We start from the raw sequence: 12680 nt of genomic DNA, 5'->3' as shown, positions 1-12680 counted from the left end.
GTTTGCTGGACATGTTTTGGCATTTCCTGCTAATATGGACTTTGACCCTAGCTAGCTTTATCAGGTATACTGACATTTAACAAGGAACAATCATTATTTAGTGACGCAATAACTTAAAAATATTCACTTATTGTGAATATTTTTGTTAAAGCTTCTCTTATCCATATTTTTAGATGGACCATGGGTCAAATAACAGTGTGCAAAGTCCAAGGTGTTGCCTGAAGTTTAACTTGAAATTAATACTAATAGTTTTCTGTGTCTGCTGGATGTGTAAAAAAGCAACAGTTTGCAACCTTTCTAAGACAAAAAAATATATGGTTGTGTTTCCATTCAATTGTCAAGCGATTTTATAAAAGCTTAAAAAATGTTGCAAAAAGAAATGCAAATCTAGTGTGTTTCCATCAAATGGTTTTGAGCAAATAAACTAGCTAAGTTTCATCAGAAGGTGTCTATATAGGCTATGGTTTATGCATGGCTGTAATCTACCATTAAAAACAGAGTAGAAAAGTAGAGGTGGAATCAAAATAAGTTGTCTAGGCCATCTAACCAATCCACGGGGCACTTGTAGAATTTGTTGCAATTGGCCAAGATTTAATTGTTCTTACATGTCAGCTAGTATTTGTCATGTTACATGTTGTCCAGAGACAAAGACAATATTAATATATATCCGAGAAGACAGTAGAAACAGCTTATTAGCCATGAGTTTAATGTTTCCTATGTCCAAAGTTTTTTGGCAAAAGTGTTTCCATAATCCTATTTGTGCATCAACTCTTTTTTGAAAAAAGCAAAAACCTGATGCGAGCAAAATAACCTTTTTCGGAACTAAGCACGTTGACTTTCCATACATCTCTTCTAATGCGATACTTCAAAATATGCATGAAATTATTGATGGAAACACGGCTAATGTTGTGTTGTCAGCTTGTCTGCATCCCCCCACTGGGCACAAAATTGATTAATGCAAGTTTTAAATATTTAACTGATATTCGACTGGTCTTTAAGCAAAACCCCAAAACATATTACAGGTGTCTTTGTGAAAGTATAACAAGTGTTTAATGCTGGTCCTACACAGCTTTACTTTGGTATGATTGCATTTGTGGGGTAATTTTAGTCATAAATGATGTGGATGTCAACCTGACATTTTAACCTACTTGTAGATCAGAAGTTGTTGTGCTTTCAAGAAAAAAACCTGGTAAGGTGCTAGGTTACCTTAAAAATATAGATTAGCTGACAGTAAGTTTGTGCAGGAAATGAAATGACCATAATATGTCAGTCAATGCATTAGTTGCTTTCAGAACTCACTCTGAGCGATTTGTTTTATTTACTGTTTTGTGTCTTTAGTTTGAGAGTAAGAAATGGATCACACAAGGAACAAATAGTACCAGAGGGTTTCCAGTTAGAAAAGGCCCCGAAACATGACGAAACAAAGTCTAATGAAAATAAGTTCTCTGTGTTCTTGTAGGTGTGAGTTTTTCTCTACATGGGTCTGAGTCCCATCGGAGGAGCCCCCACCGCCGCAGAGTCCCGCCGCAGCCATCCGCCTCAGGCTACCAGGCAGCAGGCAGACCTCTCGCCTTCCCCTCCTGTGGGGAGGCAGACATCATGGAGGAGTCCTCGTCCAAAGCCGAGGACTCCAGCAGTCAAGACGATGTGCCTCCCCTCGGTGAGACGCAGCACAACTAGGGCTCAGACTCTCTGTACTCTTCTTATACCTTGATTCGTTCAAAGGTAACAACGGCGTGTTAGTGAGGAAAGTCATGTCATGTTGTGGTACTGGGCAGCTTCAGGTTAAATGTTTTAAATGTGACAGTTTTTAACAGCAGTGTTGAATTGGATGTGGTTACTGGCAGCCATGATTACAATACATAAGCCTGATTTGTGTTAACAAAGTGGAGCACTAAGCAGCCAAAAAACGTCTGTTGAGACCAAAACAGAGCTAAAGGGAGGGTGAATATCTGACTGGTGGCCAGAAACATGACTCCAAAAAGGAGTTCCCTAATGATGCTCCATGTCTGTTAGGTATCTAAATATACACTCAGCGGTCTGGCTAAGCTGCAGCATTATTTATTACACTCTGCTAATCTTCCCTCCAGCTGTGAAGGATGTCAAAGTGCTGCTTGAGAGAGAAAGGTCAGAGGGCGTCAGCAGCCCGTCCAGAGACGACGACTCCACCCTGTTGAACCAGGGAACCAACAGCAGCATCCTCGACGACAACACAAAGTCGGATTCTGGCCTCCCAGAGGTCAGTGGTGAGACTAGATCTCACCTGAGGTCATTGATCCTTGCCATCCATGATAAACGATGGACGAGAAGTCATTTAAAACAAGGTAGTAGACTCATCCTCCTCCATGGCCGGGGAACTAATCGCTCCTGATTCTTTCTCTGTTGTCTGTTTGTCTGTCTGTTAGGGGAGGAGTAAGTCCAGCAGGCTTTGCTTCAGCGATGGAAAGAGTCGCATCGACTACATCCTGGTTTACAGGAAGTCCAGCTCGCAGTCAGAGAAGAGGGAGATATTTGAGCGGAACATCCGTGCGGAGGGCTTACAGATGGAAAAGGAGGTAGAGAGCATTTACACTTGCTGCTTCTTTCATCAGGTTGACATGCTGCCTGCTTCGACTCGAGACAACGTTGACGAGATTGAACCAAAACAGTGCAGTTGCGGGCAGCAAACCAAAACAATGAGCTTAAAGACACTAAAATTAATTGCAAAGCTCTACAGAGTTGGGATAAAATTCACAGTGGGTTCATCACTACAAGCAACAACTTTTACATCAAGCATAATCATTTGATCCTTTGTTCATATAACAATATTGATTGGAGCAGCTTTAAAATTGATTATTTTGTCCGGCCAACAGCCCAGTTTACAGTGACATGTGTTGTATTAGAGCAAGACCATATTCATGTTTGAAAAGCTTTTACCACTCGATGTGACATATTTACTTAATTAATGAATTTCAATATAAATGATTAATTTAACGTTTATTTAGCTTGTGAGGATTAAGCTTCTTGTTGCAGGGCGGAAGATATAATGAGGGCACTCCACCTGAAGAGTGACCTTTTCTAATCACATCAGGCCTCCATCTCTGTGTTGACAAAAATAACGTTTTGCCCTCGCTGCTCAGTAAAGGTTATTTTTTTTCCTTTCTGACCAGGTTGCAGGGCAAAAATAGCCACTTGTTTGATTAAACGGATGACTGCAAATAAAGCGTGAAGCGTGTTAGGTTCACGTATGAAGGAGAATTGGCTTTGCTGTGATTAACTCTGGCAAACCTGAAGCTGCATTCATAGAGTGCATCACGCGCAACATCAGTACCAATTTGTCTGAAGGAGCAATTTAATGCTCAGTCCTATAAAGTATGTAATCTCAGACTGCTGAATTTCAAAACGCTGCTAGCCTTTGTGCCCGGTCTTACGAGGTCTGACAGCAGAGTGCTGCTGTGGCCCTCTTTGGCGAGCCGCCACTTGCAAAGCCCAAACAAATGTACTGATGGCAATTTTCTCGTTGAGAGACTTGAATTTTGAACGAGCGGAACATGTGGATGTTGTGATCTGTGTGTGTGTATATCAACTTCTGAATTATCTGCCAATGCAGTAGCATCAAGGTCATTGTCATCTAGAACACGCGGCGTTAAACGACCATCAATGTCTCCTTCAACAGTCGACTTGTGTCTTGCATGGAATAGTTTTTGTTATTTTTACTCTTTCCAGTAAGAGTCTTGTATCGAGGTGATATTTTGTAGTCCTGTCTGTTTCAACCATCTTATCTTCTTGTTTTTGGTTTCTTCCCAGGCCTCTTTGACAAACAGTGACGTGATATTTCTGAAGCTTCATGCACCATGGGATGTCCTCTGTCGCTACGCAGAGCTCATGAACATTCGCATGCCCTTCCGGTGAGACAACAAACACCCATTGAATTGTCTTATCATGGAAGAAAAAAAAACTTAAAAGGTACCCTGCAGAGTTTTCTTGTAAACAAATAAAAGTAATGTCAACATTCACAATGGTTCACCAAAGGTATAAAATCATGTCAAATACATTTCCTTCTTCATAGAATATTCACAAAGCTGTCTTTTTTTGTAAGGTTTGAATCATTAATTGTTGACATCCAAGTTTGCTAGCGAGTTTTCTGTCTTTCATTGCTTCTTTGGGTGTTACCGCTACCGGCTGTCAATCAACGGACTAACATGAAAATACAGTGGCAGAGATGTGTATTTTGTCCACCATGTGCTTTTAAATAATACAAACAAAACAAGGGCCCATTCATAAAACATTGCTCCATAGCACTACTAGTGGTCGCAGAACTCTAATGGCTACCTTTAATTATTGATACTATTAGTAATATTTGTATATCTATTATTAGTAGCAATAGTAGTAGTGGTAAAAACATAGTAGAATTTATACTTGAAGCATGGATTGAAGCAGTAATGTTAATGGTTTTATTGGTAGTAGCAGTAGTGGTACCATTCATGTGTATTATTATCCTCATTACTGACTGCACTTTATTCTAAGTTAATCATTCCCAACGTCTTGCACATTCCAGGAGGAAAATCTTTTTCATGCACCGCCGGCACAAGTTCATGAGCAGGTGAGTGTTCAGTCAAAAGAGGCAGCATGAGATGGGCTGACGATTGCATAACTATGCGCTGGCAGCTTTAACAGAAATTTTGCCTGCAGGATGGAGAAGCGGATCAACAAGTTTCGAGGCTGGCTGCCCCGCAAGCCCATGAAGTTTGACAACGACGCTCTGCCCGACCTGGAGGAGAACGAGAGCTTTACCGCCCCCTTCAGTCGATCAAGGATACACCAGTGAGTTTTCTACGGAACAGCCCTTTAGAAACTCATCTCAGAGGAATTACTTGAACTTTATCTTACATTGGTGCATGGTTTGTTTTTCTATTTGCCACTTGAAATTCTCTCTGTTGCCGTACGCATACAAATTGACCCTCTACACACATAAAAGTATAATTCACAAGAATAACTGCTGCGTTTCTCTGCAGTTTCATCATCCACAACAAAGACACTTTTTTCAACAACGCCACCAGAAGTCGCATCGTCCATCACATCCTCCAGCGGGTCAAATATGAAGAGGGTAAAAATAAAATGGGTGAGTTTTTTTTTTATATTTAAATAATTTTAAAATAGAAAAAATACTGAGAACCCATGTTTAAACCTTTATTGTATTTTCTTTGCCTTTCTATTTCCCTTTTTTTGCTACTTTGCTGCTTTGGTTTCTAATGTTTCACTTTGAAAAAATTAAAATAAAGTTTCAACAAGTTAAATATGTAATTTGTTTGATCGTATCCCAAAGCAACCCATGTAGCCTAATCCTGAACTACTTGAATAAAGATCAGATCATCAAGCCAACGTTACTGTGAGGGAGTAACATTCTTCAAAGTTTACAAAGCAAACAGCATATAGCAGTTTTATGCGTGATTTTTACTTTTTATAGGGCTCAATTCAAAATGGCTCCTCACAATAATTCTAATGTTCAGATCAGACTTCTGTTTCCCTTCTTTCACGCTTCTCTGTTTTTGATTCCAGGGCTTAATCGTCTTTTGAGCAATAGTTCATATGAGGCAGCTTTCCCTCTTCACGAGGTAATTTAACTCCCCATCATAAAATCATTCATTAATTACATTTTGTCACTCTTTAAGGCATTACTTCTTTCTGTGTCATATATGTGGTTCTGGATTCCATGTACTGATATTACGGCGATACATACTTGCACATAGATCACGAATCTGCATATGTACGTACGTGTGTGTTATTGGACTTTAACAGGGGAGCTACCACAGCAAAAACTCCATCAGAACACACGGAGCAGAGAACCACCGGCACCTGCTGTACGAATGTTGGGCCTGGTGGGGGGTTTGGTACAAGTACCAACCGCTGGACCTCATCAGGTAACTTTAAAGGGGTTTGTTTAAAAGTCATCACAGGTAGTAGTTATACCTAATCTCCCAACTGTCTTATATACGTTGAATCTGCTTTGTTTTTTACATTCAGTATATTTTTATATGAATATTTTTCAAGTATTATGAAAGACACCCTGGAACTCGTTCCTCTTGTCCTCTGCTGTTGCTTCAGGAGGTATTTTGGGGAGAAGATCGGTCTGTACTTCGCCTGGCTTGGCTGGTACACAGGGATGCTGTTTCCTGCAGCTCTGGTCGGCCTCTTCGTATTCCTGTATGGCCTCTTCACTCTGGAGCACTGCCAGGTCAGGTAAACAAACCTCCTCTCTTTTCTGATAAGATTAAGTGTCCCCAGAGCTGGTAGTTGTATTGTATTTGAAGCATTTAAAAACATTTTTTTAAAGAGAACTAGCTTTGGTTTATGCTGCAGATCAGATAGACTAATTATTTAGTGAAGAAGTCAGGTGACTTTACTTTACGGAAAACCAATTTGTTATTACAGATAAGGCAACAGAGTGTGAAATTGTCCCTTGTAACTTATTGTATTGGATGCCTTTTAAATTAAATAAAGTAAATTAAACTTATTCAGGATTCTCCGATTAAAGTAAATGCTTAAGATGTAAATGCAATTTTCCTCAGTCATCTCTTTAAAAGACTATGCAGTGCCGCAGAACGAGAAAGTGTGAACAAATTATTTTTCTCAGACGAACAACATAACTTTAACAACTCAGATAAATATACTTAAAATATACGCACACATGTAGTGCTGTGCTTGCTCGCATTTTTTTCGGAAAGCTCAACGTTGCATCAGTTTGGGTTTTTTTACGGGGTTGCACTAATGTTGCTACACATTGTGATACCAACTTTACCAGAGTTTGATAGGCTACATGTTGTTCTCCAGTAAAGAAATCTGCCAGGCTACTGACATCATCATGTGCCCCATCTGTGACCAGTACTGCCCCTACCTGAGGCTGTCAGACAGCTGCATCTACGCCAAGGTACTGTCTACAATGGAAAAAATACTCCCTACACATGTTTGCACTTTGTTATTTTACTTGTGGAAAATGTGTTGTGAGCCAACTAAGTTTATCAATATGTAACTTTTTCTCGAAATGATTAAGGTCATTGAGCACAAAGTCAGCAAGGGTCAACTCTGGTGTGTTTAATTCAGAAATGTCTTGGTCTGGGATTGAGTCTAAACTGGTGAGGTTGCAGTTTAAAACCAACTGAATTCACCTTAACTCACTCCTCCCTTTACAAAGCGGGTCTGAGAACTACGGGGGCCTTCAGGTAACAAAAGCGAAAAGGCCCTCTCTCAAGCTAGTGTTTGGTTTGTCTGTTCTGGGCTACTGTAGAAACATGGCGGTGCAACCTGGCTTACTCCATGAGGACCATCTCCCGTCTCATTCACATAAACAGAGGAGCGAAAATATCTCTAGATCAATGCATTCTTAAAACTTTTATGACATAATAAGGACATAATAAGGACTATTGTTCGTGTTTGTACAGGGAAGTTGATTTACCTGAAAAGAAATATATAGGCTGATTTACAGACGTCTCTTTCCCCATTTAAGTCTATGGGGAAGTCTTTTTTGGCCACATGTCATCATGTGACGGGCCCAGGTGTTGTAATTACAAAATTTGGCAACTTTGTCAAATTTGCTTCAGTTCGCCCTTCAGGTGGGTCTTGATGATGATGTTCGTAGTTATGAAGGGCTTATGCTAAGCTAACTAAACCACAATGATACTTAGTTTCAGGTTATACACTGATAACTAAGTATCAGTGTATAGTTATCAAGTTAGTTATCAATATCCCTTTCTGCAAATAGATCAACTTAAATTCTTCACACTGGACGTTAAACTTCAGCTAAATTTTATTTTTCTTATCTTCTTCTCAGGTCACCCATCTCTTTGACAATGGCGCAACTGTTTTCTTCGCCGTATTCATGGCTGTTTGGGGTAAGTAGAACAGTTAAAATTTCTGTACACACTTTCCAGGTGGTTCCTACTCCCAGAAAAACACTTTAGATGTACTAATACTGCATTCTTTTTGCCCCTTTGTGGCAGTGCAACAAGCACTAAACATTGACATTCTATCACCATCAGAAAGTTCATATTGCTAACATGTTGCCTAATTATACATCACGCAAACAAATATCAGTTGTTTCTCTATCCACCTGCTGTAAGTCCAATATTCACTATCCTCTTATCAATTTCGGTCTTTGCTGCTAAGGGAAATCTGGCTATCACTATGTTCACTTTTTCTGCTGTTTGGTGCTGGGCATGTAGCTTAATACAGTGGCTTTATCAGAGCTTCATCACTGAAAACAGCATCCATCTACTACTGGAAGGGACACACTGAGAGCAGTGAGACTGAACTGAGGGGGATTTGCTTCATTTTGATATAATTTTCTATTTGTTTTTCAGGATGATCAACACCTTCACATTAGAGAAAGTCGTATGACCCATTGTTTACATAAAGATATTGATAATTGCAGCTTTAATTTATTTTTTTAATTATTGAAATGATTGAAAAAAACATATCACAGGGCTAAAAAAATGATTATCACTACATTAAAAAAGTGTCACATATTATTGCATTTCATGTAGATTGTACATTATATTAAAATAATGCATTCACTGTAGTCATCGTGAAGACTTTTGGTTAACGCCAAGAGAATCAGGATGCTGTCCACAGGACCACTAGCGCTGAACAAGGTCCCAGGGTATGGCAGGTGCAAACAGAGAGTTTGTGAGGGGCTCATATTCCTCAGCAGCTGCAGACAGGGCAGGTGATAAAGCAGCAGCAGCAGCACCATCATCACATGGCTGATAGCTGACCTGTTTATAAATGTCTAGGTGGAAGCATGAGGGGGCTGAGGGATAGAAAAGAAAGGTAAAAAAAGTTTTTTTGAAAATAAAGTTCAACCTAACAAGTTGACTGTCAAGGTCATTTTCAGACCGTGGCCAGTAAAATAGTTCTAAGCCAGGAAGAGACAAAACTCACAATTCATGCTGCTTCTCTCCATTCATCCCATGCCATCTAGGGCTGTACCCAATAGTTTGAATCTTCATTCAAATTCTGGCTGTGTGGGATTGTTTCTGACTTTTGTGATCCAAACATCTCCAATTACTCCAGAATTAACTTTTTTAAAACTTTGATAGAAGTAATCATTTCCAAAATTCACAACATGTTTTAATCAAACAAAATATTCTGCTTCGATCCATATTTGTTAGCGTTTAGCCTTTCAAAAACAAAATTTTCACTGCTGTCAAAAACTGTTTGCTTTCCAGCTTGCCACACACAAATGGAGTTATGCCCCTGTATTGAAGGTGCATTCTAACAGCACCATAAAGGAAATCTATATAACCACAATAACAATACAAAACAAAAAATAGGGTGATTACATCATAAAAAACAACATTCAAAGATTAATTTGAAAAACTCAAGAAAAGCTTGAATGTAAAATGACATCCGGTACAGCTGTAATACCATCTAAACATTATTTTATCTAAATAATATGGATGGATGGAACAAAATATGCTACAAAATCAGAACCAGTGACATGGGAGAATAGTTGCAGTTGCAGTTCACTTTTGCAGCAGAATTTAAGTATAAAAAAGGTTCAGATTAAATACTTACAATGTGTTAGTTTCTCAAAAACAACTCACACCACTTTGAAAGTTGCTTTATTTGCCTTTTTGTTTTTAAATGATGGACATTAAAACCTTGATGATTTGTAAAATTTGTATACCCACCTTAAATACCCCTTCTTATAAAACAAGAACAAGAACTAGCAGCAAATGACAGTAAATACTCACCAATGAGTTTGTTAACAGTCCCTGGGTGTTTGAGAGCCTCTTGTACTCTGTTGTCGAATCTCCAACATTTCAGCATGAAGAACAGAGCTAAACACAGCTGTAGGGCAAAGGTCAACACGCCCAGCACGATTATGACATTGTTAACTGTTGAGGGTAAAGAGGACAGAAGGGGTACAATATTTAATGTGGTGTTATAGCTCAATGCAGAGGCGTGACACCAATGCTGCTAGGACATTTCCCTTTAAACTAAAGGTGTATGCAGACATTGTTCTAAAAAGGACTTTGTCTATTCAAACTCCACGAAAATTTGAATCCCAGTGCCGTCAGAAACCTTTAAAATTGTTCAGGAGTTTAAATGTAATGGAGCCAAAAGCTTAAAAAAAGGGATTTGTTTAATTTATAGGCAGTAAGAGCTGAGGCGCTCACACTACAGTATACTCGTAAAAGCAGTTCAGGCCCTGTTGCATTAGTGTGTTAGTGTAAATAATTCAGACCCTTAGACATATTCAGACAATGTTCTCATCGCAGTGGAAACCCTATCGGATTCACAAGTATAAATGTTTTATGGCGAATTGCAGATATAGTGGGACTAATGTTCAGTCAAAGCAAAGTAAAGGGACAAAAATGGAATGCAAAACATTATAAAACTTTGTCCTCGTGTGACTTTGATTGGAAATGTTACAGTACCAGCTGAAGATAGGTGTGGTGTTGACTCCCAGTGGGTGACCTCTGGTTGAGTCATGTTTTGGTTCTGGAGAAATCCCATCAGTCAGATCCCTCACTGCTCCAGGAGCGTCCCTGTGCAGCAGAGGCATTTGCTTGTATTTACCTTGACAAGGACTAAAGCTTTCTTCTGCACACTTAAAGGATCAAATATATTCTAAGAAGTTAATGTCACAAGCAGTATTAGCACTGAAAACCACAGCTAACCTTTTCATTGTGAGCAAATGAAAATGAATGTTTCATATTCTGTATATAACGAGTGGATAACCTGGTAGATTTAATCCTTTTTTGTTATTACATCTGCTTCTAATAAGTCAAGTGCTCAGAGCAATATCCCTTTACTAAAGGTTTCTAGTCTTGACAGTCTTGAAAAGAATCCGGTCTGCTTGTCTGTGTGTAAAGAGACTTGATTAGGATATCAAGTGAAAGCGTCATCCGTCTAAATGTAAGTGACAGCAATTATGTGTGGGGGAAAAAAAGAAAAATTCAGGGTATTAAAAGATTTTAGTTTTTAATTTAATTGCATCAGCACGATATTAAATGTTTTTTAGGGAGTTAAAAGGCCAAATACTGACTTTAATGATCTGATTCTCCCTCTTATCTTATATACAGACTAGCTTTAAGTTAGACACCTCTGAGTACTGTGCAAACGTACAAACTAAAAGTCATGCAGCCAATTGAAATGTAAGGTTGAGAGGATCTACATTTGAAATAGTGTTGAATAACATCATATTAAATTTAATTAATTGTAAAAGACCATAGAAAACAACTTAAGGAAAAGTTTAATTTTAGGTATAAAAAACAATTCGACATCAGATAAACAAATACTGACAGGGTGCAAAATAAAAAGATCTGTTTGTTAAAATAAAGTGCATACAATGTATAATAAAATATATATGACACGACACACAGGCCACACAAACTAATAATCTAACTAAAAACATGTCTCATTGATATTAAACTTTTGTACAGGGAACTCTATTAAGGTCATTGTGGAACACAGCTGCACAAACACGCCATGACCCAGTCTGCAAACACTTTAAAGTATTTATTGTGCACTAATGTACTGACCTTACAATAAAAGCTTCTTGGAAGTTGCTGCTGTTGCTGCTGCTGCTGCTGTCCAAGTGAACATAATTTCGGGGCTCGACTGCAGCAGAGAATCCGCTCAAATCCCTTCATTAGGGTTCCTCAGAAGTGCACTCCCCTGCTGGCTGCACACGGGGAAGCGGTGTACTTCTCAGACAGCTGCGGCCCACACGTTCAAAACACGCTGTTCTGCGTTTCAAAAGAGAAAATAAACTGCAAGCTTCTTGCTTCAGGGTTCAGTGGAGCGTTATGGTGTGCTTGTGTGCAATAAGTAAGCTATCCAAAGGACTTTGTTCAGTCATACCTACCCTCCATGCCAGAACACTGGGACTCTGCCTTCTACCCCAAAGACACCGCCAACTTCCTAATCAAAATTTCTTCCATTCAAGATCTCAAGGAGACACACTTATTTTGAACTATGGACATTGTAAGATTCTACACAAATGTATCTTCACCTATTTTCGGGGTATTTGAGAGAGAATCAAACTCCCTCTGCAGTGTTTTTTGGTGGAACTCACCAAGCTGGTTCTTAACAAAAATAACTTTGAATTTGAAGATTATTTCTTGGTGCAGTGTCAAGACATCAGTATGGGGGTTTCATATTCCACCAAAGTATCCTAATTTATTAACATGAATTAAATAAACCAACTTATATAGCAGTGTGGTTTCGATACGTAGATTACATATTTTGCTATATTTGATCAGTACTGTTTTGAAGTGACACCAATGGTTACATGCAAACACTTGACGCCATTTTTTGTCATGCGTATCAGCAACTGTCTTCCTGGAGTTCTGGAAGAGGCGCAGGGCTGTCCTCGCCTACGATTGGGACCTTATTGACTGGGAGGAAGAGGAGGTGAAGCACTTCCTTTTATTTATACATCTGTGGTGAATGTGATTACAGATTGAGTGAATGTGGTGAGAAGACGTCTAAAAAAAAGGTGAAAAACAAAGTTGCTACCATTTTTATTTTTGAGTTTTATCTTAGTAGTTTGTAGTTTAATTTAGCTAACCTGTTTCCTTTTTTCAAGTCAATGCTAGTTTGCTGGCATGTATTTTAAAAAGGTGGGACTGTTGCACTGAGAGCCTGCACCAAGGTCTGTCTCAAATCAATGCATGACTAAGTGAAAATGTACC

The 12680-nt window shown here is 39.0% G+C and overlaps 1 protein-coding gene across 1 annotated transcript in view; it reads left to right on the top strand.

Annotated features, from left to right (window-relative positions):
• Window positions 1-12680, top strand: part of LOC129112308 (anoctamin-4-like) — a 41088-nt gene that overhangs the window by 17039 nt on the left and 11369 nt on the right. The window contains exons 4-16 of the mRNA XM_054624357.1: window positions 1460-1660; window positions 2091-2239; window positions 2406-2555; window positions 3787-3887; window positions 4538-4582; window positions 4672-4803; window positions 4995-5101; window positions 5539-5594; window positions 5779-5900; window positions 6085-6219; window positions 6811-6907; window positions 7808-7868; window positions 12317-12399. Coding sequence (XP_054480332.1) covers window positions 1460-1660; window positions 2091-2239; window positions 2406-2555; window positions 3787-3887; window positions 4538-4582; window positions 4672-4803; window positions 4995-5101; window positions 5539-5594; window positions 5779-5900; window positions 6085-6219; window positions 6811-6907; window positions 7808-7868; window positions 12317-12399 — 1439 coding nt within the window. The remainder of the gene's footprint in view (window positions 1-1459; window positions 1661-2090; window positions 2240-2405; window positions 2556-3786; window positions 3888-4537; window positions 4583-4671; window positions 4804-4994; window positions 5102-5538; window positions 5595-5778; window positions 5901-6084; window positions 6220-6810; window positions 6908-7807; window positions 7869-12316; window positions 12400-12680) is intronic.

The sequence above is a fragment of the Anoplopoma fimbria genome, chromosome 23 (assembly GCF_027596085.1).
Source record: "Anoplopoma fimbria isolate UVic2021 breed Golden Eagle Sablefish chromosome 23, Afim_UVic_2022, whole genome shotgun sequence".
Taxonomy (NCBI): Eukaryota; Metazoa; Chordata; class Actinopteri; order Perciformes; family Anoplopomatidae; genus Anoplopoma; species Anoplopoma fimbria.
This window is presented reverse-complemented; position numbering and strand designations above follow the sequence as displayed.